Source organism: Mesocricetus auratus, unplaced genomic scaffold (assembly GCF_017639785.1).
Source record: "Mesocricetus auratus isolate SY011 unplaced genomic scaffold, BCM_Maur_2.0 Super-Scaffold_4256, whole genome shotgun sequence".
NCBI classification, from domain to species: domain Eukaryota; kingdom Metazoa; phylum Chordata; class Mammalia; order Rodentia; family Cricetidae; genus Mesocricetus; species Mesocricetus auratus.
Window position 1 is genome coordinate 55,674,386 of NW_024429182.1, and position 26,801 is coordinate 55,701,186.

At 49.6% G+C, this 26,801-nt stretch overlaps 1 protein-coding gene across 1 annotated transcript in view; it reads right to left on the reverse strand.

The window, feature by feature from the left end:
- Window positions 1-26,801, reverse strand: part of Shank2 (SH3 and multiple ankyrin repeat domains 2) — a 433,677-nt gene that overhangs the window by 20,783 nt on the left and 386,093 nt on the right. The window contains 4 exon segments of the mRNA XM_021227358.2: window positions 4,880-4,900; window positions 6,236-6,244; window positions 6,462-6,542; window positions 7,343-7,478. Coding sequence (XP_021083017.2) covers window positions 4,880-4,900; window positions 6,236-6,244; window positions 6,462-6,542; window positions 7,343-7,478 — 247 coding nt within the window.

Sequence of the window (26,801 nt, forward strand, 5' to 3'; positions counted from 1 at the left end):
ATCTTCTTACCACCTTTCCACACTGGCAGACTGCTTCCCGTTCACCTGCCTCCATCTCTGCCATCTTCCTCCAGGGGTCCAGGTTAGCATTTATGGCTGAGATAGAGCTTGTTTCTCTGTAGTCCCCACTGACCACCTGCCACTTGGACAGATGCTTGTGTGGCCTGCTTTGGTGAGCCAGCTAGGACACACTAGCCTGGCTTGATCCGAACCCCACCCCTTACGCCAGGTCCTTTAGTACTGGCCATCTGGTTTAGCTTTAGCTGAGGTAAACCCCACAGCCTGTTCTTTCGAGGAAGGAGTTGAGACCTCCCTAGCACTGGAGAGCTACGTCCCACCACTGCAGTGGACACTGGGCAGAGAACATTGGAGTCACTCTAGAAACTACCCTACTCTCCTTTGTGGTGCTTGCACTGAGCCTGCTTCTGCTGCGCACAGAGGCTAAGCCTGGGGGGACACAGCATCCTGAGCCTGGACGTGGGTCAAATGGAGGCCATTGAGTTATAAGAGGAGTGGCTGGGAGAGCTCTGGAGACCTGCAAGAATGCAGCCACCTCTAGCCTGTGCACAAACCTTGAGATGTGAAGGCTCTTCCTGGCTGTATGGGTAGGCTAGCCTGCTCACCCTGTGAGTGCTTGGCTAGGGCTGTCAAGTAGAGGTGTGGGTGAGATTCAGGAAGCTCCTGGTTTGCCTGCCCCATAGATTTGGCCTTCGTTGAATTCAGTGACTGGTGGCGGCAGCTGGGCAAGGGAAAGTTGTGGGTTTCAGGGACCCTTGGGACATCAGATGTAAGATGCACAGGGCCACAGTCCTGCTGGGAAGGCCCTGGGCACAGGTTCAGCATGGAGAGTTAGCGGGCCAGAGTCTGCTGTGTAGGGTCTGTGTACACGGAGGGCAGATGACATGAGAGGAACATACTCATGCTCAAGAGCCATGGCGTCACTAAGACTCTTCCTGGCAGGGCCCGGCAGTGTGTGCACTCCCACTGGTGGCACGTGGGGTCTATTCCTGGCACATGAGTGCCTGTGGCATCTCCACATGCCCAGCAGAAGTGGGCAGTAGGCTGTGATGTGAGAACAGCAGACCTGGGATAAGCATCTCCCATGATGTCCTGACCCAGTGAGGCTTCGAAGCTTCATCCCGATTCACATGGCTGTAGGAAGAGCACTGTCTTTCTCAGAGAGCACAGTTGGAGGGTGCTCCTGTAGGGGTCACCAGAGTCACCCGCCCACTTAGCTGACTGCAGAACAGTGGGCAGGCTTGTGGAGTCAGTAACGTGACAGTGCTGGTGTGGCTGTCTTGGGGCCCACCCCCAGGCCCCTTGAATGTCTCTTGAGCTCTGCCCCCCCATCTCCCTTAGGAGCTGCTTTATGAGCTTGCCAGGGCCAGGGCCCTGGTCTTCTAGTGTTAGTGCTGTTGGTTTGAGTCAGGTGACAGACAGGTTTTCCTCGTTCCTTAGAATTGCTGACTAACGGGAACTGCAGACTTGACCACAGGCTCCATCTTTGACAGGAACTAAAGGTTTTCAAGAAAACTGTTGAGATTTGGTAGCTCCTGAGGATGAAGCTTAATTTCCAAAGACCCAGCACTGGAGCTGTACAGATGGCTGAGGAGGCCAGGCACTTGAAGGGCCAACATGAGGTCTTGGTGACTGGATAGCCCTGTGCAGACACACGTGACAGAAAGCTGTCACGGTGCACAAAACAGTCCAGCCGTGAGCCGAGTTATCAGGCTCGAAGCAAGCTTATGGTCTCTCACAAGGCAGATGTGTTGCCCATAGCTGTAAATTATAGACTTCCAGGAACCAGAGAAAGAGATGTGGCAGGCTCGTTGAGCTCCTTGAGGTGGATTGTAGCCGCATTTCTCTGCAACACTCACCTGCCCTGCCTATTACCACATCTCCCAGCCTATGGGTTTGCCTGGGCCATAGGCAACCCCAGAAGTTACATAAGGAAGCACTGGAGGGTGTGTCCAGTGTCCTCAACTTGGGGCACCTGCTGCTTTCCCCAGCTGGCCAGATGTCATAGTTCCGTGGGAAAAAGTCCCAAAGTGCTGGGGAAGGGGAGACTACCCAACGGCAATCGCAAAGAAAGAGCTGGAAGCAGTCTAGCACTGCAGCCCATCGCACAGTCCTGAGGGGAGCCTTCCAGGCACATCTGACTCCCAGGCAGCAAACAGAAGCCCTGCTGAGGTGAACTCTCCCTTGGCCACATGTGGGTGATGATGCAGCCAGAGCCCAGAAGTCTTGTCAGAGCAGGGTCCCATTGCATCTCTTGTACTACATAGGATCTTAGTGGGAGACCAAGATTAGGTGTTCAAGAAGCATCCCTGAAGCCAGCGGCGAGATTTGTGGGTGCTCATGGCATCTGAGATAGCTGGGGATTTGTCTGCTCTCAATCACTATGCTCTCTCTTTGGTGTCTCAGAGCCTGCACTCTCTGCAGGGAGGGTCACTGCACCCATCTCAGGTGAGATAGCACAGTGCAGGCTTCCTCAGCAACACTGCTATCAGAAGAAAACCCAAAACATCACATCCTCACCCATGCCACCAGCGGGCTGCCTCCCGTCCGCTCTCCCAGGCAGTGAAATGTAGGTATGCAGTTTGGGTCCCATGGCTCTATAGACTCCAAGTCTCATGCCTGGGAAGATCTGTGTGCTTAGCCAGAGGTGACTAGCAAGGTTGGAGGTCATGGTCACACAACCTGTCCCACCAGTCACTGGTGGCTTCTGTTTCTACTCTCACCTCAGCTGTCCTGAGCTGTTGTGTCTGTGGTAGTTGACCACAGTAATTTTTCTCACCATGGACACTAGGGAAAAGAGCTCAGTGAAAACCCAGGGTCTCTAAACTGGTGTGGCTGGTGGGGTGGAGCCAGGGTTGAGGTTGCCCCATTCTATTTGAAAAAACTCTCATGTAGCTCAGGCTGGCCTAGAACTTGTGATCTTTCTGCCTCCCAAGTCGTTAGTGCTGGGATTACAGGCATGAACCACCATACCCAGTTGAGGCTTCTAACTTTCAGCAACCTCCTGGGACCATAAACAACAGTTTAAAAAGACAAAGATTTGTCCTTTCTTTGTTCTGGGGCTGGACATCCATGGTTAGGGTTAGCAGGGCCATCTGGAGAAGAGCCCTGCTTCTGGAGGTCCCAGTTGTCCGTAACACTCCATACCTTGCCTTCTCTTTTCATAAGGACACCAGCCAATGGTTACTTAATGTCACACCTAACCTGGTGCGACCTTGCCTTGGCTGCATTGGCAAAGACTTTATTTCTAAGTGTGGCCTAGCTCATGGTCTTTGGGAAGACAAAGATTTGCAGGGGGCGGAGCCACTCTTTAGCTAAGGGCAGCTGGGGAGGCCAGGTTCTTCTTTCAATGGATATAGCTTCCCTGGAGTATACTCCCTCCTCCCAGGTAGGCAGTCCTCCCAGAGAGCCTGGGCGGCATCGAGGGGGGCTGGAGCCCCACCACACTCAGGCATCACGTGCTCACACTGCTCCAAACCGTTCACGGCGGGTCCTAGTCTACCGACAGAGCGGAAGTGTCAAGTTGGCAGGGGCTTCTGTGGGGTGAGGCGAGGGATGCAGTGGCTGTGGAGCAGAGCGTCTTCTTCCCTTCTCCCTGGCTGGGCTGTGACCAGTGGGCCCTTTGGCATCTACCTGCCCCCACCTCCTGCTCCAGCCTCAGGTTGGGGCATTTCTTCTCAACTGTTGTTTTCCCTGCTGTTCACATGGAAGACATTTCCCACTGTCTGAGACTCGTCTATCTCTGAGTGGATTCACCTCAAGCTGGCCAAAACCTCTGTCCCCAGCTGTTATAGTACATCCATGGGAGGTACCCTTGGACAGGGGTTTGCTGGCCCAGATTCTGTCTTTTCGACAATGGGTTTTTCCTCACCAGCTCTATTGGGGCACCCTGGACTTTGGGAGCCCACAGAGGTACACTTCTTTTGATAGACCAGAGCTGAGTTTGGCTTTTGATGGGGGTGGTGGTGCTCATATTATAATGTGACTATAGGACCCCTGGGAAGGATGGCAGTCCAGAGAGTCTGCTGGAGTGTCCTGTGCCGCCTGGTGTGGTGGAGGCCTGGGTTGCTTCAAAGAAGGCTGCTAGCCTGAGGTGGCTATGCCGGCAGCTCAGGGGTGCCTGCCCTGCTCTGAGGCTGACACTCTTGACCTCCATGTCAGCATCCAGGATGCTAGATCCACGTCAGGTCTTAGACTGAGTGCAGCAACCATTAGGGATTCCCCCAGTCTCATCAGGGAGCCTCTCAGCCTTGGGGAATGATGTTTTAGGGTTGCATTGTTGGGTCACAGGTCACAATTGGCTCAGTGTTGGTGAGTCGTGAGCAGTCAGGAGTATACATTTGTGATAGGGCACTTCTGAAGGGGGCAGTTACTCATGAGACTTGTGTCATGCCTGCTCCCTTCTCAGGGGGTTTTGGAGACAGGTGAAAGGCCTGCACTACTCCTTCCTTCCCCACTGTGAGGGGAGCTAAGTTTTGGAAGAGGAATGTAGCTGGGTTCCCTCTTGCCTGCTCCCCTAGCTGTTAAGAGACTGGGAGGTGATGTCCCTGGCCAGCCCCACACAAGAGGATTCACGGACAGCCAGGCAGGCACAGACTCATCAAGGATCCTGGCCGCTTTACCAGCATGTTGATGTGGACACAGATCAGAGGGACGTACAAATAGGTCGAGGGGGTCACAAACAGAAGCCAAACAGACCGGACAGACCAGAACGGGGTACATCCCAGGGAGGGGCCCTTGGGTATGATCCCCAAATAGGGAAGACGACACAAGGCTCACAATACACTCTGAACTTCACACGACTGTCACGAAGGGGTTCTCTTCTACTGGGCAGGAGCATGGGGACAGACACTTCCCTTACCCTTCTTCTTCCGGACTGAGGCTTGCAAACAGAAAGGGAAGCGCATGAGCCACCCACGGTGGCAGCGCCCTCCCATAGTGGCCCGCACCCTGGGGTCTCACTCAGCTCAGTGATTACAGGATATAGGTAGGGGAACTAATATGGAGACCACCAGGAGTGAGGGGCAGGGGTCCAGAATGGCCCCACAACTTGTCCTTGGTTGCTATTTTTTTCTTGCCCTGCTTGAACCTCCCTTGTGGTGTCGAAAGAGTTTCCTTTCTTACTTTGCCCCTCTGCAACCCACCAGCACTACACAGGCGGGACAGGAGGGCAGGTCTGCCTTTCAAAGGACACAGAGGTCCTGGGATCCAAAGGCCCTGGGAGTTAGAGACTCTGGGGACTGGGCCCTGGGAGCTGGGGGAGACCCTGGGAGCTGGAGACCCTGGGAGCTGGAGGCCCTGGGAGCTGGGGGCCCTGGGAGCTGGAGACCCTGGGAGCTGGAGGCCCTGGGAGCTGGAGACCCTGGGAGCTGGGGTCCTTGGAGATGGAGTCACTGGGAACTAGAGGCAGCCCCTTTTAAATGAGCTCCTAAGGAACATGTCACCAGCCTCTTCTGTAGGGCAGGCTGGCCTTGGCCTACTCTAAGCAGGGCAGACATTTGGTCATGGGGACACAATTCCAGTGTTCTCAGTGGAATGTTTGAAGGTATACAATAGGGTCAGGGGCACAGCTGGAAGGAGAGGATGGGGTACACTCCAGTTTCTAGGTAGAGAAGCATTCCTGTGTCAGGGTACCCTCTTCTGACTGACAATTTGAGGTGAGCTTCAGATTCTAGGCCCAGGAAGGACAGTGTTGGGCACCAGCAAGGGGATGGGGGCTGTTCCATGCTGGTGGGAGCCTGTTGTTGGCTGTTAGTGACATCCTGGCAGGACCACCATGGGGAGCTGCCAGCTTTGAACCTGAGCAGTTCTGTGACGAGGGCCACCCTCACCAGCACTATTCCTGTTCTTAGCGGGTCCAGTGCTTCAGTGTTTCCCCTCACTGTCTCTGTGGCTCAGAGCCATCCTCTCTGCAGAAGTCCCCTGGCTACCTGGTGGCACTTGGGTGACACATAGGATGTGGTTCTTAGTCTCTTCAGTCTCTTTTCTATGATCTCAATGACTGATAGTCACCCTGCCCCATCTGCTTCCAAGGGGACAAACAGCCAAGTCTATTTAATGGGACCTTCTAGAGTTCTGGCTGTGCCGAGACTCTCTGAGGAGTCCCTGAGGGCAGACCTTTGGTGGCTGGAGCAAGTAGGAGGCCAGGCTGAGGTGGGGTCAGTCAGGGTGCCCAAGGCAGCAGGGTTGCTGCTGCGGGGCCAGCGAGGCTGCTTACCTTTGTCCACTAGTGAGAGGCCCAAAAAGTCAAAACAAAACCATGTTAGATAAGCAGAAGAGCACACCAGCCCCACCCCCTTTAGATCTCACAGAGCCCCACCAGAGACGCCAAGCCAAGTGTGAAGCTGTAGGGCATGCAGGGGGCGGGTCAGGGACAAGCAAGCCAGCAGGAGGCCATGCATGGGCTGGGCATCTCTGAGGGCAGCAGGGTGAGGGGGCCTTACCGAGTTCCTCCAGCTCTGCCGTCATGGACTTGGAACGCAAGGTAAGGGCCGTAGTTGGAGCCCTCTTTGGAGGTGGGGGAGCTTAATGGGTAGGCAAAGGCAGAGCAGGTATGAGACCCATCACAAGGCCCCACCCTTTCCTATATCCCGCCCCATCATCTATACCCCACTCCATCATATAACCCACCCTGTCCTATACCCCACCCCATCATATAACCCACCCCACCATCCTATACCCCACCCCATCATATAACTCACCCTGTCCTATACCCCACTCCATCATATAACCCACCCCACCATCCTATACCCCACCCCATCATATAACTCACCCTGTCCTATACCCCACCCCATCATATAACCCACCCCACCATCCTATACCCCACCCCATCATATAACTCACCCTGTCCTATACCCCACCCCATCATATAACCCACCCCATCCTGTAACCCACCGTGTCCTATACCCCATCTTATACCCTGTCCCATTCTATACCCCACCCCATCCTATAACTCAACCAATCCTATACCCCACTCCATTCCTATACCCCACCCAGTGTCCCTTACTTTTGGACACAGGAAGAATCTGGGAGGCAGTGGCCCCTGAGTCTGTGTTTTGTGGGGCAGACTGACAGGTGTTTGTGGGGGACTGTCACGGGTGGCTGGGCTGCCATGATTAGCACCAGCTCTTGGTGCTTAGGATAGAGTGGGGTAGGTGCTCTGCGGTAGGGCGGGGAACTCAGGCTCTTTCTGTCTGTGTGAATCTGACTGTGACGGGGGTATATGTGGCTTAGCCACTACCAGCCAGGATGTCATGCAGGGACATAGGCCTTGCTGGAGCTGGGGGGAAAAGGCCTGTTGCAGGGCACCTTGGGAGATACACACCTTTCTTTCTGGCAGTATCATCAGGGTCTAGATTCCTGGTCACCGTGACGACCTTAAGGACGAGGTGATTCCCTCCCTGGCGGATCATGTTCACCACCTGCCTGTGGCCCACCTTGACGACATTTTCATTGTTAACCTGCAGGTAGAGAGGAGTGGCAAGGTCAGCGACACATAAAAGGAGGCAGGGGTGCTGCCATCACCCTGTAGGAGACGAGGAGGACTTTGGTCTTTATGGATGAAAATCTGCTTTGGGGAGGTCAGCATGAGTACTGCTGTGGCTGCGGGGAGCAGGATGCCTCATCCAGCACCCTCTACTAGAACTGGGTGCAGCGGAAGCAGAAACCTGGCCCCAATCTCTTCTCCTGTGTTTTGGCCCATTGTCTCTGTGTTCCCCACCACACACACACACACACACACACACACACACACACACACACACACACACACTGATATGGTAAAGCTTGACTTTACAAGGTACTAGAAGAGATCTTAGCAATTGAAATGTAAGAACTACGGCACTTTCACACAAATTCCCAGGCCTCCACTCTTACACAGTGATATGGGTGGGAATGCAGGAGCCCCAGGTGGGGCTTCATGTTCTGTTATTTGCTCAGGAGCCGTCCAGCCACCCTGACCTCATCTGCATGGGCTTGTGACCTTTGTCTTTGATGCTGTTTTCTTTTGGAGTTCTAGAAGGGGAAAGATGGATCCTGCATATTTCTGCTATCAGGGTTTCCATGGGACATCCATGCAATCAATTCTGAATCCTGCCCTGCACTGGGACTTTGGGGTTCAGCTTTCTGATCATAGCTAGGATTGGCACTAAGCCCTGACCTGTGCCCACATTCTGTAAAAGGAATAAGTCATGAACAGGACCTGCTGCCAGCCCTCCTGAGCTGGAGGAGACACAGTGAGCTGGCGGCTGTCCTGTTGCCCATCTTTCCGTGAAGTCTATTGAACACAGGTGTGTGCCCATCAGACAGACATGGATGCGAGGGCTGGCATGGGTAGCTGAGAGCCCTTCACTTGCCCTGGACCACACTCAAAAAGTCAGCAGAATGGGCCCCAAGTGTCACAAAGCAGCTGCCTGACACATGCAGTCCTGGTGACACACACTTTTCATTAGATAATTATGTGAAGGTGCAGAAACTAAATACCAAGTTTCCTGAAGTAGCTGAGCTGGACAGAGGCCATGGGTATGGAGCTTATGGCTTCGCTGCATGTTCAGGGGTTCCTTATGGCTTTGGGGACTTTCCAGGCCCAGCAGTAACAACTGTCACAGCATAGACTACATCCCCAAACCCATGTGCACAGATCTTACCTCAGAGGTGACTGGGGCCTTTGCGACTTATACTTGTCTCATTGCTGTGACTAAACACCTGACCCAGGCAACTTAAGGGAGGAAAGAAGGAAGCGTTTATTTGGCTCACAGCTATCGAGGCGCATCATGGTGAGTCATGGCTGAAGGCGTGTGAGGCCCACTACACTCAGTCAGGAAGGGGAGAGAGGAACACTGGTGCTCAGCTTGCTTTCTTCTTATTCAGTTCAGGATCCCAGCTCGTGGGACAGTGCCTCCCATGTTCAAGGTGGCCGGCCCATGCCTCCTCAGGGTGGCCCATCCCTCCTCAGGGTGGCCCATCCCTCCTTCTTAATTACCCTTATCTAGAGACCCCTCAGACATGCCCGGAGGTGTGTGTGTCCTCAGTGAATCTAGATCCTTGAAGCTGGCAGAACTAACATCAGAAGTGTTCAGGTCACAAGGGTGACTCACAAATTGACTGACACTTTCTAAAAAGGGCACGGTGTGTGTGTGGGGGGGGTCCCTGGCCTGTCGCCCTGTGAGGGACCATCGAGGGCACAGCAGCCTGCAAGTCAGGATTCCCAGTGCCTTTCTCTCTGTCTTCCAGCCTCCAGAGCAGGGAGAAGAGAACCTGCCTCCCCTCGCTGTGCATTTTATTACAGAGCAGCAGCCGAACAGCCATGGACACAATCCAGTGACCAGGTGCACTGTTCCACTCAGCCTGGAGCTGGCTAGCACCCTTCACTTGAGGCCCTTAAGAATCAGTGCTCTGCCGGGCGGTGGTGGCGCACGCCTTTAATCCCAGCACTCGGGAGGCAGAGGCAGGCGGATATCTGTGAGTTCGAGGCCGGGCTGGACCGATAGCCTCCGAAACAATACAGAGAAACCCTGTCTCGTAAAAACCAAAAAAAAAAAAAAAAAAAGAATCAGTGCTCTGCCTGCCACCCCTCAGTTACACACAGGCCTCCAGGCCTCAGGTGGGAAAAGCAATGTCCCTGTCAGCAGCTTCCCTGGGAATGACTGTTGATGCATGAAGGGAAGCTGGAAGGCTGGGGAAGGCTAAGTCCTACAGAGGTGACAGAACAACCCTGACCCAGCTTGCAAGGGCCGCTGCTGCTATGGAGGGAACTCAGAGAGGAGGGGACAAAGGCTTGCAGACAGGCCCTGTAGCTCCACCCCCACCCCACACTTTGCAACGGTGCTATGGGAGCTTGGGCAACTTGTGGCCAGCTACATCATTCAAAAAATTCTCCTGGCATAGGTTCTCCTGACTAGATATCTTGGCAACCATTGTTGCCTGTCTGTAAATACCCAGGAAGGGGTGTGGCCTTGTGAGCCCCTCCCTCTACCAATCCTAAATGGTCTATAAAGTCTTGAGGATAGGCAGGGAGTCATGAGCCCCTCTCCTCTCCCACGATGGAAAGCAAGTGGTCCCAGCCTTGGGCAGGTCTTGCATGACGGCTGCCAGGTTCAGGGGGCAGAAACACACCATGCCCAGAGGACGGCATTATTCAACATTTCCAGGGACACAGGGAGTGGGTCCCTGAGGAGAGACTTTCTCAGCAGTTGTCTCTCCAGGCTCCTTTCTTTTCTGCATTGGCCTCCATTCTCCCTGAGGCTTTAGGGTTCTATGCTTGCTCCCTTTCCCACGCTGGGAATGAGCAAGCCTAGCTGTAGGAATGGGACATGTGTGATCATGCCACTGTCACCCTCCACACTGGAGGAGCACTATTGGGTGTGCCATGCCCTCTTACCCAAGGCTGGGCTACAGAGTCACACAGCCAGCTCTGACCTCCCCTTGCAGGGGAAGAAGAGTGTGGTGACATATTATTTATAATTTATTAAAGCTTGCCTGAGGATTCAGAAAGCAAAGCCAGTCTCAAGCTATAGAGATCAGGCAGTGGTGGCACAAACCTTTAATCCTAGGACTCAGGATTAAGAGGTAGACAAAGCTCTGAGTCCAAGACCACCCTGGGTTACTGGACAGTGAATCAGAGCTCACACCTTTAATCCCAGGACTCACGAGAGGTATTTAAGCCAGGAACAGGGTGTCAGAGCTAACATTTATTCTCTAGTCACATGGAGCACAGGAAGACACTGATGTCTCTAGCTACGTTCAGGAGAGCATAGCAGTCTCAGTGAATCTGAGGAGCAGTGAAGTCGGGAGCAGTTTGAGGGTCGCCCCTTTTGTCAGAGCTGAGGGAGAGGCAAAAGCTAGTGACCAACGCTTTGCTTTTCTGATCTTCAGGCAAGTTTTAATAAGTCATAAATAATATATCACCATAAATGAAGCATACCCCCCACCCCCAGACAGAAAGACTGGCTTCTCCAGCTACAGGGACCCCTGATACGGAGCTATGGGTTTTGGTGTTTGCCCTACTTGGTTTCCATTTTGCTTTTGCATGTATTTCCCCACTATGCTCCGTTTCTCCCCTTGGAATGGTAATATGTATTCTGTGCCATTACATGTTGGAAGCATGTGATTTGCTTTTCGATTTTACAGGGGCTATGGATAAGAGATTGCCTTGAGTCTCAGAAGAGTTTTTGTACTTTAGACAGTATCAAGACTGTGAAAGACCATAGGGACTTTTTGAAGTTGGATTAAATAAATGAATTTTGCATTACGGTATGGCCATAAGCCTATATGGGGGTCAGGGAGGAGAATGTGGTTTGAGTGAGAAATGCCTCTCAGAAACTTGGGCATTTCAACACTTGGTCCCCAGTTGGTGCTACTTCTTGGGGAGGTTTAGGTGGTGCGGTCTAGCTAGAGGAAGTATGTTAGGGGGTGAGCATTGAGACTATACAGCATCTCCCCACTTCCAGCTTGCTTTCTGTTTTGTGCTTGTTGCTAAAGATGCTAGCTCTTAGCGTCCCACTCCTGCCATTATTTCAGCTGCTGGCTGCCACGTTTCCTGCCATGGTGGACTCTTAACTTTGACCCAGTAAGCCAAAACGAACTCTTCCACAAGTTGCTTATGGTTATGGTACTTTATCATGAAAAGTAACTAATACTGACATGACAGTACCTGAAATGGAGGAACACTGACCTTGTGCCCCCCACCCCTCTGTTTTCTTCCTCCTTTCCCTGCAACCATGCAGGACTGAAATAACTCTCCCTGATTTGCAGAAACAAAAAACAGAAGCAAAAATCCCCCCCCCCAAAGAAGAAGAAAATCAAACTTTGCATGGATTCTGCCCCAACCTTCACATAGTACAAGATTCAAGTGTAATATATCATGGGGCCTAGGGAAGGGCTGGGCGGAGACACATGGACCCTTCAATACAGGTACTCCTCACCAAGACCAGATTCCAAAGATAATAGCCAGAAAAACCCAGGGGCCTTCTGACAGCAGGGACAGAAGAATCAAAAGTCTTTGCAGTCTCTCATCCTACAAACAGGTCTAAAACAGTTTAGCCTTCAATGGGCGTCTGGGGTCAGATGCAGTCCTGAAAACAGATGGTTCGTGTGCTGATAGGAGCCGAAATGGGCAAGAAGGCTTGCTCCTCCCTCATCTACTCACATTGCCACCTTGAACTTTCATGGGGTTTTAAGACCTGGGCATGCAATTCTGGTCTGTTACCACCAGGGGAGTGGTAACACCAGCCACATGTCACACCAGCAAGAAGGCTCCAACAAACCCTGAAGCCCCTTGGATTTGCAGGGAAAAAAAAAGCTGTTTCAGATTGCAGATCCAGTTACCCTCAAGGAAGCAATGACCATTTCCATATATCTTTAAACACAGCCATGGAGCCATGGAGAGTGAACAAACCAAGATACATGGCATTCAGTTGCTTTGTGAAGAACGGGTCCTATACTATCTGTCCTTTATATAAATTCCGGTCTTCCATCTGAATGCTCCTTAAACGTCAGAGTGTTGTGTGCAAACGGTGGACAGACACAGTCCAAGAAGGCTTCCAGCTCAATGCCCACTCCTTACTCGAGGCCTGTAGCAAATTCTGCCCATATTGTTGACTATCTCGGCTGTCTATCATGAATTTACATTTTAGCTCTCATCTGCCAAAGCCCACTATGGAGACGATGCATCCGAGGAATCTTGGCGATGGGTATCTCTTTTTCTTTATGCCCTCCCTTTGTGCTTCTAGCTCCGACTCTCGGGATATATTTACATCAACATTTCAACAAGACCAGCATTCACTATTCCTCTCGACTGTGCGATAATCCACTCATACTTAAACTATATACTCTGATTTGATTACTTTGGCATCTCCTGTACGTTTTCCCCACTCTGGAGCAAAATAATTTTGTTGTTTTATTGGTTTAATTTTCTATGTACTTCACTGTAATTCAAATCCAAACACTTCCCTAATTCAGTGAATCCCTTTTCCACAATCTTCAGATCTACACAGTGCTAAATTGGTTATGAATTGTCTTCTGGGGCTTCCCGTTGGTCTGTTTTTGACACTGAGTCTTACAATGCAGCCCTGGCTGGCCTGGAACTCATTATACAGCTTAGACTGAACTTGAATTATGGGTGATCCTTCTGCTCCTGTGTCTTCAGTGCTAGAGTTCCAAGTATGTGCTACTACCCCCCGCCTCTCTTGAGGACTTATGATTGTACCACATAGTCGAGACTCAGTGTTTTCCAGGCCAGCCTGAGTTTGCCATCCCACTATCTGTGGTGATATTTTGTTTATGCTATAACAAAGCTTGCCTGAATATCAGAGTGCAGAGCTAGCTGCACTAATTAGCAACAGAAAGACAAACAACAAACAAACAAACAACAAAAAGTTGGCAGTGGTGATGCACACCTTTAATCCCAGCACTTAGAAGACAGAGGCAGGCGGATCTCTTTGAGTTCGAGGCCAGCCTGGTCTACAGAGTAAGTTCCAGGACAGACTCCCTAGCTACAGAACAAAACAAACAAACAAAACCAAACAAAAACCAACCAACCAAGCAAGCAAATAAACAAACCCAAGTAATAGAGGCCAGGCAGTGATCACACACACTTTTAATCCCAGCACTCGGGAGATAGAGGCAGGTGGATCTCTGTTAATTCAAGACCTCTCTGCGCTAAAAGAGAAGCAGATCTCACACAAAATGATCCCAGTCCTTGGGATCATAAGCCTTTAATCCCAACACTAGGGATGTGGAGATAGGAGTGATACGGCTGGGCAGAGAGAGGAATATAAAGTGGGAGGAGACAGGAGCTCAGTGCAGTCTGAGCAGCAGTTACTCTGAGGACAGGATCACCCCTTTGGTCTGAGAATTGGTAGAGGTAAGAACTCTAGTGGCTGGCGTCTCTGCTTCTCTGATCTTTCAGCTTTCACCTCCTGATAGCTGACTCTGAGTTTTTATTATTAAGAACAATTAGAATTCATGCTACAACCATCCCTGGGTGTCCTCTGACACTCATATTGGAAGTTTTGGAATCATAGATTCTGGGTGTGTGGGTGGTTTACTTGGTTTAAACCCCACCCCATTTTTTGAGTGAAGTTTCCTAATATAGCAATTTGGAGATAATTTTTAACATACTGACCTTTGACTCTCAAACTTAATCAGTAGCTTAGCTGGGTGTAAAACTTGAAGATGGAGAGTAAGGTAAAGTAAGCTCCTAGTTCAAGTTCTTCTTCCAGACTGGACAATCACAATCCCTATCCATAACAAGAATGAAAAAGAAGGCAGTGTCGGAGTGTGAACAAGGCAGCTGGCTTTGGATGGATCAGTGCAGTGTGAGTCATCTGCATCTCTGACAGAAAACTGAAGCTGCCCCAGTTTGGAAAACCAGAGGGCAGAGCGAGCTCAGGGTGGCCATGGTTGCCAAAATCAGGCAGAGGCCCCAGAAAGAAGAGGTGAAGGGGCAGCTGCATATTCTCAGTGTAAACTTTCCCAGATCTCAGGCTGACCGTATGAACTGTGTGTGTGCCATAGCCTCAGAGTCACCTGCTGGAAAGGCTGAAAGAGGCCAGATGGAATTGTGAGCTGTGACTCCTATAAGCCACACAGTGGTAATCAAGTTGGCAGTTAGCTCCACTGAAAACCTAAATGTTCATCAGGAACCGTAAGAGAGTCCAGAGTTGCCACACCCCGACTGTCACAACATTCAGGGCGCCATTCAAATCTGCTCAAGAAACAAAGATGACCCGGCTCTGGAATTATCACACAGGAAGTTAGCACAGTTATTACAATGCTTCACTGGGTGGCTTGACAGCAGACTAGAAATGAGTCAGAAGAGAAACAGTGAAGAGTCAGAAGAAGACAGATTTTAAAAATGCACAGAAACTTAAGAATGCTCAGGGCATCAGCCAATAGCTTAGCACAAAGGTAATGCAGGGTTCTGAAAGAGGAGATGGGAATCATAGAAGAGAAAGAAGTCAAAACATACACACACCCCATGGCTAAAAGTGTCCCCCAGTTTGGTAAAGGATGTAAACCCACAGATTCAAGAAATGTTGTCAGTAGAGCTGGGCATGGTGGCACACACCTTTAATCCCAGTACTCGGGAAGCAGAGGCAGGTGGGTGGGTTTCTGTGAGTTTGAAATCCAGCCTGGTCTACTGACAGAGAGTTCCAGGACAGCCAGGGCTACGCAGAGAAACCCTGTCTCGAAAAAAAATCAAAAAAAAAAAGAAGAAGAAGAAGAAGAAGGAGGAGGAGGAGGAGGAGGAGGGAAGAAAGAAAGAAAGAAAAAAGAAAGGAAGAAAAGAAGAAATGCTGCGAGTCTCAAACTGTAAAATGAGTCCAAAACATTACAGTCAGCGCACTGGAAGCTGAAGGCAATGCGGACACATCAAGCCAGAGAAGAGGATGCTTCAAACGACTTCATGCCAGAGACCCCACAGGCCAGAAGTCGGGGAACAACATCTCTAACACTCAAAGGACTGACTCTGTTGAAGGCATCATCAGAGAATCAAGACTGAGGAACAGAGTCAACTGCTGTCCATAGAGCTATGTGTCCCCTGAGGCAAAACCAAAAGCTGTGGGGGCCATAAGTGTGCAGCTTTAGACAGAGGACGATCAGCTGTGACCATGCAGCTTCCAGACATAGAAACCCACAACACAAAACACAAGTTTTATGACGCATGTGTGCTACCAACTCCAAGGAGACCCTGAACGTTGAGGAGTGCCTGTGACCTGAGATCCCCCACTGCCACAATATAGAGAGGGACAGCTAAAGCTCACTGACAAATCAAAACAGTGTTCTAAGAACAGATAAGCCAAAAGACGGCAGAAAGAGGAGGCAAGATGAGAGAGCATAGAAGCAGAAAGCAAAGCCACAGACTGATGAAATGTCAGTAATGAGATTAAATGTTAGTGGGATAAAACTCCAATTAACAAGCAGATCTATCCAGGCATGGTGGCACACACCTTTAATACCAGTACTCAGGAAGCAGAGACAGGCAGATCTGTGTGAGTTCCAGGCCTGTCTCACTTTGTAGCCTTAGCTGGCCTTGAACTCACAGAGATCGGTCTACCTCTGCCTGCCTGGGGAGTGGTAGGATGAAAGGAGTGCAGCACCATGCCCAGCACTGGTTGTGTGTTTGGGGATGTGGGTTCTGAGGATCAGATCAGCTTCTGGTTGTGTGTTTGGGGATGTGGGTTCTGAGGATCAGATCAGCTTCCTGTGCTAGCAGAGCAAGTGCTTCTCTGACTGAGTCATCTCCCAAGCCCCCTGTTACCGTTTCACTCCTGTGTGACTTTCTCTGAGTCCCTTCCTTCTATGTCCTGAGCTTCACGAGTGTGTCTGCTGTGTCTAGTATGACTGTTTCCCCTCTCGTTGATCAGAAAACTCCAGTGGTTCAGACTTCAAAGTTTTCCCGTGTTTTATTATCTTCTTCCTGTTTCTCTGCACGGGGTAGGCCTGGATGCCTTCCTCTTCTCCCATCTCCCGTAATTTGTTCTGTTCTCAGAGGTTTTCTCCAATGTCATCTTTCAGTCCATCTATCAAAACACTCACATCTGCTATCGTATTTTTAAAAGATTTCTAGAACTCTTATTTTGTTCTCTGAATGTTCCCTTTCAGTAGACCGTTTTGTTCTTACCTCAAGGAGGCGGCACTTCTTTGATCTCACTGAACACACGAATCATAGATTTGTTTAATAGCCTTCTCCCTGCACAGCATCCCCACCCATCTTTTTCATGGCATGTTTTTTTTATTTCTTTACTAACTTATTTATTTTGTGAGTGCTTATGTGAGTGGGTGTGCCACAATGCACCTTGTGGAGAGGGCAGAGGACAACTTGTAGGAGTCAGTTCTCTCTTTCTACGCTGTGCATCTTGGGGATGGAACTCAAGCCATCAGCTCGGTAGCAAGTACCTCTACCCACTAAGCCATCTCTCTGCCCCCTCCTTTTTGGGGTCTGTTTGTTTTGGGCTCTGTCTTTGATATCAATTTTTTTTCACCAAATACCTGGGGCTCTTTGTAGGCATGTCATATTCTGGAAGGGCTTCTAACAGGGTCACTTCTAGCCTGATCCATAGTTGATGAATACAGGGAAACTGATTCAAGATTCACATGGAAACATTAGAGATCAAATCAGCAAACATGACACAGGTGCAGCACACAGCCAGGAGCTGAGACCACTGGCCTTCAGGATACACTGTCCAGCAGCTGGACTCGGGACAGCGGGGTACCGATGGGAGAACTGAGAGCAGGCCAGTAGCGCATAAGCACCCAGAATAGAACCCGTAGTTGGCCAACTGATCTTTTGATAAAGGATCTCTGGCAATGTCATGGAAAAAGGACAGACTTTCCCACAGAGCCTACTGAACAACTGGACACCCACGTGCAGAAAGTGAACATCGACACAGACCTTCAATCTTTAGAAATTAACCCAAAATGGATCACAGTTCTAAATATAACACCCCAGACTATGATGCTCCTGGAAGATAATGCTAGTGAAAATCTAGGTGACCTAGAGTCTCTAAATGCAGCATCCAAAGTAGGCTCTAGGAAGACATTGTGGGCATGGTGGGCTACATCAAGCAGCAGCTTTGCACAAAGAAAGACCCACCGTTAAGAATAAAAGTGCCATAGACTGGGAAGAAAAAAATCTGTGCAATGTTAGTGTTTAAAATGCCAAAGAACTCTTCAACAGTAAGGAAGCAAACAATTGGGTTAAAAATGGGCAAGCAGTCAGCCCAGGTAACCACCAATAAAGACTAACACAGGGCCAGTAAGTACACAAAGACAGGTTCCATGCATGTACAGCCAAACACCCAACAAGAAGTGTGTCATGGGAGCTTATTTTGGCTCATGAGTGAAGGGGATACAGTTCAGCGCACAGGGATGGCATGATGGCAGGTGGGGCTAGGCGTGCTTGTAGGACTGTGACATTGCTGGTTTACATCTCAGCAGGACAGGAAGCAGAGCAGGGTGGTCACCCTCAAGGTCCACCAACCAGGTATTCACTGTCTGCTTGGCCCCATGGTCTCAAGATGTCCACATTGTTCTAGTTTCCTTTCCGTTACTGTGATAAAACACTGACCAAAAGCAACTTGAAGAGGAAAGGGTTTATTTGGCTTACACTTCCAAGTCATAGTACAGCCTTGTGGGAAGCCAGGGAAGGAAACTGGAGGCAGGAACCATGGAGGATGCTGTTTGCTAGCTTGCTCGCTCACAGGTTCATACTCAGCTGGTTTTCTTATACAGCCTAGGACCATAAGCCTAGGAAATGATGCCACCACAATAGTGAAGACTCTCCTACAGCAATTAACCATCAAGACAATCCCTTACAGACATGCCCACAGGTCAGTTGGATCTAGGCAATCCTTCAATTGAGGCTGTCTTCTCAAATGGCTTCTCAAATTAAGGTTGTGTCAAACTGACAAAGGTAACCAGGACACACATTCTCTAAACAGCATCATCATCTAGGAACCAAATATTCAAATGCACGTGGGGCCATTTCTCACCTGAGCCATAACAGTGCATTACTGAGAAGTTGTAGATTCACAAGATGAGGTACCCTTGCATACCCGCGAGGACAATCCCTGAAAACACTGTACGTTGAGGAGTACAGCCTCCATTCTTATACATGGTCCAGTCCCTGTGGGGATATTCTAGCAGTTTCTTTTTAAAAAATGTGATAGTTTTATTAATTCTCTAAGGATTTTATCCAATGTATTTTGGTCATACTCATCTCCATTCTTCTAACTTCCCCAGATCCATCTCTCACTACCTCCCACCCTTTCCAACTTCATGTCCTCTTTTAAAAAAAATCTAAAATTTATTACTTATAATCCGCTGAGTCCAACTTGTGCTTTCTATACACACCTGTGTATGGTACTACCCACTGGTGTGTGACCAACCTACCAGGGGTCATGACCTTAAAGAAAACTGACTCCCCCTCTCTCCAGAAGCCATCAACTGTCCATAACGTTTCAATTTCTTACATAAATGAACATATTCTTGTTGTATAACCTAGCCATATAGTTTCTTGGTATTTACCCAAAGAAGCTGAAAATTCAGGTCCACACAAACACGTGCATATGGATATTTCTAGAAATGTTAGCCTTAATTGCTAAGGCTCAGAAGCAATTATGATGTCCTCCAGTAGGCTAGTGGATGAGCAAATTCTTGGTGGCACCCCTACACAAACATTATTCATTGACTGAAAAAAAATGAACACATTAGAGGTAAAAATGGAGGAATCTTAATTGCATATCACTTAGTGAAAAGGTGGTACACTGAATCCAGGTTCAATACACTATGGAAAACTACAGGGACAGCATTGACCATTGGTGGTTCTAGGACGTGGGAGAGCAGATGGAGCCCAGTGGACTTTCTGTGCAAAAAAACCATCTGTTTGGTACTAATGGCCGACAACTGGCATCACACACATCTTAGCACCCACAGACTGTACAGCACAGAGACCGTGCTCAACTACTACCATAAGCATTGTCAGCAGTCACTTGATAGATCACATGGAGAGAAATGAGGGGGGCAGCTGTCACATAACAAACAGGTCACAGCCAATAGAAATGGGGGCTTTGCACTTTTCACTCAGTCTGTTAAAATCATGTGTGTGGAGGTCAGAGGACGGCCTACAGAAGTTGTTCTCCTACTGTGAGGGACGGGACTCAGGTCAGCCTTGGCAGCTAGCACCTTTGCCCACTGAGCCATCTGTCTGCCCCCACTTTTCCCTGCTATGAATTAAAACTAACTGTAAAATGAAGTGTCTGTGGAGGTATGCTTGTGTGAGCACAGTTGCCCTTGGAGGCCAGAATACCTGGTCAGATACCCTAGAGCTGGAGTTAGAGCTGCAGTCAGGTTAGCTGCGAACCACCTGGTGCGGGTGCTTGAAACTGAACCCAGGTTTTCTGCAAGAGCAAGAAGTACTCTTACTCTTAGCCATGGAACCATTTCTCCAGTCCCATTTGTGAGAGAAACTTTCTGGGATGACAAGATGGCTCGTTCAGTGGATAAAGGTGCTTGCCTGCCAAACCTGATGACCTGAGTTCAAACCCCAGGACTCACATGGTAGAAGGAGAGAATCAACTCCTGCAAGTTGTCCTCTGACCTCTCCAAGAAATACACACACACACACACACACACACACACACACAGTGCATGCATGTACTCATATGCACACAGAATAATGAGCATCAGGATTTCATTCTCAGCACCCTTGTGAGATGGCTCACAACATGTAACTTTAATTCCATGGTATCCAGTGCTCTCTTCTGTTCCCAAAGGCACCCAGACATATGTGTACACACATACAGAGAAACAAACACACAGACACATAAATGAAAACTAAGAGGGGGTAAGGAATATGAGGAACATGGGGAGCATAGGGAATGTGGGAAGTGTGAGCACTTCCTTGACTCTGACCCATCTGGGGACCTTGCAAAGAGAAGCACAAGGTAAGGCTGTATTCCTTCTCTTTAGTTCTCTTTCAGGTTCATGGTCTGGTTCCTCCCAGAGATCATCTCTTTAGAAGGTGTTATAATGAACCCAGTGAGATTGTTGTTTTTAAGCACCTGATGAGTTTGCATTCACGGTTCTGTAAACAAGCCTTCTGCTTCGGACTAGCCTTAGACTGCCTGCTAGCAATGCTGTGGAGACAGCTGAGGGCGTTTCCACGTGCTCCCACCTCCTCCCCTGTTCTGAGTCTTTGCAGAAGCGTGGTGTTTTGTCACAGTTCACGAGCTAGTATGCACACATGCTTATTCTCCAAGGCCACAGAGTACTCAGCTTTAATTTCTACCCAGTGTCTGTCTACCAGGACCCTCCTTTACAGAACAGAATAGCAAACCATGAAAGCTGGGGTGGTTCTCAGTCTCTCTCCTTTTATACAAAGTCCCACGTAGCTCAGGGTGGCCTCAAACTTGCTAAGCATCCAAGGATGTCTTTGAATGCCTGATGCTCTTGCTTCCCACCAGCCTCACCCCAGACAACATTAGAATAAAACACCTCCTTTTGAGAATTCTTGTTAAAAAGGAGAAAGGAGCTCTGGGGATATAACTTGTAGTGACTTTGCCTAGCAGGCATGATGCCCTAGGTTTGATCCTCATAACCAGATATGGTGATACACACCTGTCATCCCAGCCCTTGTCAGGAGGCAGGAGGATTAGGAGTTCAATGTCATCCTTGGCTATGTAGCTAATTTAGTAGCCACTTTCAAACCAGTCTGGGCTACAGAAGACCTTGTCTCAAACAAACAAACAAATAAACAAACAAACCAAAACCCTAGGCGTGGTGCTGTGCTCTAATTCTAGCACGTGGGAAGCAGATGCAGGTGGCTCTCTGAGTTTGTGGCTGGTGGGGTCTATACAGTAAGTTGCAGGTCAGGTGGGGCTACACAGTGAGACCTTGTTTCAAAATAAGAGCAACAACACAAAACAACAACAGAAGAGAGAAAGAAGCAAGTGTCTGTGTATGAGCAGGGGTGCAATTCCTCCCCACCTTGGATGAGGGAGGCAGGCTGGCCACACCTTCCTTGCCCTGCCTTTCCCATATCACAGTGTGGCCTGGAACCGGTGGCACAGCTGGCACAGAGATGTGCCTCTGCAGACTGCAGCCACACTCAAGTCCCCACCAGCGGATCTGGTGGTGATTTCAGTCCTTTGCTGCCACAAACAGCCAAAGCGAACTGCTACGGGCATGTCCAGTTTCCGCATCCTTTTGCTGCCTCCTTGGTATGTATTGGAGTGGACGGCAGATGAAGGCCTGAGTGAATGTGTATTGTTGACATGGGCATTGCCATGTCAAGGAAGGACCCAGATATCTCAGAACCATGGGAATGGCAAAGCTTTCCCCGGGTCAGGCTCAGGGAATTGGTAAAGCCTTCCCCTGGTCTGGGTGCAAATGTTGACAGTGTGCAAAAACCAGCAACAGAGCTTATTCCTCCCACCTGAGACTGCCCTTATAGAGATCTCCCATTAAAACTAGCTAACCCCTCCTCCTGTGCTGTACATAATAAGCATGCTGAGTTTCTGTGTTTCATAGTAGGTACCTTCCATCAGAGCAAGCACAGCCCACCAGATCCTAGCTTTTCTGTATGTGTACTTATTGTTTCTTCAGTGTCTGCCATTTCTTCATTCCTAAATTTCAGGACCAAGCTATGTAATAGGATGTGGCACACTGGCCTAGATGGGCACGCTGGTGCCACTGCTCCTAGAACCCATTAGTCCTCAGGTTCTAGGCACTAAGCTATCTCCTTCTAATGTCTGGGGACCTGATCCTGAAAAGCTGACTTTCTGCCACCCGGCAGTCTCTTCTCCACATGCTCCTTCCTATGAAGTGGCCCAGCATCTGGTTTGCTGAGACTGTTTAGCCCATTTGCTATGTGGCTTTCAGAGTCGAGTGCAGGACATCTGTTTTCCAGGCCTCCTTAAAGATGGCTTCCCTGCTGCCTGAATGGATTCCAGAAGGCCAGTCCAGATGCATGGCTTTAAGTTGTCCACTCTTACCATATTTCTCACTGACAGCCCCCCAAACTCATTTATTCTTAGAAAGATGCAGACAGGATGGAATTCCAAAGGTAAAAGAAACCACTAACTAGGCAGTGTCCTCGAGAGTGAGGTTGCTACCCTCACTCCGATTTTCTGTTTTATTTAAACCTGATCTCATTTCCTCTATTGACCTGAAATCTGAGAGCCTCCATGCAACACTTTATATTCCACTAAGGTCTCTAAGACTCTCCATGGCTGATGCTAAAGCTGTGTTCCCAGCCATGGTCCTGGGCCCTGTCCAACCTCAGAGGATGGCTGGGTACAGGTAGCTCACAAATGCTCTCTAAAAGATGCCCCCTGCCTGCCCTGTCATCCATCCAGATTTAGTTTCCCAGACATTGTGGAGAGCACAAAGAATGTAGGACAACCACCCCTCATCCCCCTACCCGACCCCTCCCATCATCATGGGGGCAGGGCAGGCTCAGGAGTTTCTACCAGAGCCCCAGGAACCCTTCAAAATGCCTCCAGAACAACAGCTCCTCTCTTAGCAACCACTGTTGCCCCTGGAAACATGCTGCTGGGGGCTGTGGCCATCCATCTTCACCTAATAACCTCCCTCTGGTACCCTTTAAGCAGCTTTCCCCACATGCTGCCAAACTGCGCTGGAGCAATGGCTGCCTTGTTGAACCTGAGCTGCCTTCATGCCGCCGCCACCACCACCACCACCACCACCACCACCACCACCACACCATCATTTTATAGTTGTTGTAGTACTGGGGATGGGACCCAGGGCCCTGCACCTGCTAGGCAAGAGCTGTATCGCTAAGCCACATCCCAGCCACTTCACTTGGTGAAGAGTTAGAGCTTCACTAAGTTACCTTGGTTCTTGACCTCACTCTAGAGTTCAGGACAGCCTTGAACTTGCAATCCTCTTGCCTAAGTCTCTTGAGTAGCTGGGATGACAGCCCTGCTCGAATCACCAGGCCTGGCTCATACCTAGTAATTTCTTACTCCGACTGGTCAGTACCTTCACATATCCTCTGACCATGACTGAGCTGCCTAGCTGGGGATGATCTGTGAATGGATCAGGACCCTGAAGGCCCTTGCCTCCTCTCCGGGTGGAGATCTGGCATCAATTCAAACAGTGGAAACAGTGGAAAGATGTCTAATGGGGATGATGTTGCACAGACAGGATGATGTTACTCTACAGCATCCTTTATTGGCCAAAGCTGAACCCTTCTCATTACTCCCACTCAGCAAGGCATTGAGGGCTGGGTTCAAGGCCCCAAGGTATAGCTGGACAGGTGGAATGCTATCGGGACCTTGACCAGTCCTTCAACCTAGTCAGCATGAGATGAAGATCTATAGTACGTCATCTACAGCAGCCTGTCCAGCTGTCTCCAGAATCAGGTCACATCTGCTGTTGTGTATTTACAGCCCTTGGTGGGGGCAGTGTGGTGTCCCCTGATTAGCTTCACTGTATAAGACCTCACACTGGCCCACCATATGGATGGCCATTATGGTCGGTGGTTTTAATCTGACAGTCAGCTAGCAAGATTCCATGGGACTGTGTCATTAACCCTAGTGCTGAGGTAGCAATTATTCCTATTAGGCAAACAAGGGGTTTAAGGTGGTACAGAAGATGTAGGCTATTCTTCCTCTGCCCGGACAGTGGGGCAGGGGAAGTCCTGCAGCCTGGGCCAAGCATAGGGGTAGACACAGATGCATCGTGGAGAACTAGGGCAGCTGTGAGTGCGTTCCCCATCCACCTATCCAGTTTGGAGGAAGCTAAGGACTTCAGAGAGGGGTGAGGATAATCCTAAATTCAAGACAGCAGCAGCCACTGTCCCTGATGAGGTGTGTTTACCAGAGAAAGTGACCATAGCCCTAAGCAGCTGGTGTGCAGCTGTGACCTTGTACTTTGCAAGGAGCAAGCATTTGGTGCACACCTGATGGCCAGGAGCCTGCCAGATGCTTCTAGAATCACACTATGTCTGCCATAGTGCCTTCACAGCCCCTGGGGAGGTCTGGTCAGCTCCACTGCACAGATAATGTCATGGTCAGCAGTGGTGTTATCTTGTACACAGCCGGCAGCAAGTACTCCCATGGCTTTTTATGTTTTATGCAGACCAAGACTGGGAGGTAAAACTACTGAACTGCTCTGGACCATCTCTGCCTGCACAGCGCTTGCCTAGCATGCGAGGGGTCCTGAGTCCCATCACCCATACCACACAAAGAAACACCTAAGGGTCAGGAACCATCTTGGAGGAGGGTGCAGAAAGGTTGTAAAAGAGAGAGGGGAGGGAGACAGAGGGGGTGGCGGTGGTGGGGGACCAGGATGCCCACTGTTAGCGTCCTCTAGATCGGATGAGAATGCTGCAACCATGAAATCGCCACCATATGGATGCCTAAACAAGACCTGCATAACGACGCCACCAGCTGACACACCATCTGGATAGGGAATTCACAAGGCAATAGTCAGCAATGAACCCTCAATAGGTTATCCAATCCCAAATGATCAGCACTGCACACATGTACATATATGAACAACACTAAATGGGAACAATAGGGTGGTTTTTTCCGGCATAGAACAATAGTGATTATAGAAGAGGTCATGAGAGAGAGTGGGGGACATGAGAATTTGGAAGGGGAGGAGGTAGAAATGAGGTAAATACAGTCAGTACTCACATGAAATTCTCAAAAATCAAATAAAAAAGAACTTCACTGTGCAGAACTTGTCAGGCCCATATGTGTGACCAATGCCTAAGTCTTCCCTTGCAAGGGAGATGACACATCTCTGCCTCTCCCATAGCCTCACATACACACACATTCCAGAGGTCAGGTACATGGTATTTACAGTCTTCCCTTGCAAGGGAGATGATACATTTCTGCCTCTCCCATAGCCTCACATACACACATTCCAGAGGTCAGGTGCATGGTATTTACAGTCTTCCCTTGCAAGGAAGATGATACATTTCTGCCTCTCCCATAGCCTCACATACACACATTCCAGAGGTCAGGTACATGGTATTTACAGTCTTCCCTTGCAAGGAAGATGATACATCTCTGCCTCTCCCATAGCCTCACATACACACATTCCAGAGGTCAGGTACATGGTACTTACAGTCTTCCCTTGCAAGGGAGATGATACATTTCTGCCTCTCCCATAGCCTCACATACACACACATTCCAGAGGTCAGGTACATGGTACTTACAGTCTTCCCTTGCAAGGGAGATGATACATCTCTGCCTCTCCCATAGCCTCACATACACACACATTCCAGAGGTCAGGTGCATGGTATTTACAGTCTTCCCTTGCAAGGAAGATGATACATTTCTGCCTCTCCCATAGCCTCACATACACACACATTCCAGAGGTCAGGTACATGTGCATGGTATTTACAGTCTTCCCTTGCAAGGGAGATGATACATCTCTGCCTCTCCCATAGCCTCACACACACACATTCCAGAGGTCAGGTGCATGTGCATGGTATTTACAGTCTTCCCTTGCAAGGGAGATGATACATCTCTGCCTCTCCCATAGCCTCACATACACACACATTCCAGAGGTCAGGTACATGTGCATGGTATTTACAGACCTGTCTGGAATGTGGAAGTGATGCAGGCCACATTGGAACACGGTGTAATGGTTCATTCTCATTGTTGCCTGACTGGACTTGGAAACACCTGGGAGACACACGTCTGAGCATGCCTAAGGAGGACCTTTCCAGAGAGGTTGACTGAGAAAGGATGACTTACCCTGAACGTGGGCTGGGACATCCTATGAGCTGGGGTATTTTTCTTTTGTAATGATTTATTTTGATTTTATTTTATATGTGTGAATGCTTTGCCTGCATATATATATATGTATATATATATATATATATATATATATATATATATATATATATATATGTGCACCACATGTGTGCCCACATGCCTTCTTCCAGCACCTTCTGTCCTTCTGGCTTCTGGGTGGATCTACTTTTTCTGACTGAGGACCTACTAAGTTCACAGGTGCAAGATCTGGGGCCGGGCACAGCTTGCCTCACTTGGTCATGTGCTCCATGCTATTGAGCTGGTGTCCTCGCAGTCTGCTGCAAAAGTGTCTGTCTTTCCACCTTGCAGCTCGCTAAGCCTAACCTTATCCCTGAGGCTGGCCAGGGCAGTGGTGTACCATCATGCACCTGGACTGTGACCCTGGGTTGAGTTCCCCACTCTAGAATAATGGTGTGGGGCTCTGACCATTTTCTTCTCTCCTGGTCCTCCTCCCTCTGACTCATCTGGTCAGAAGGGCAATGAAAC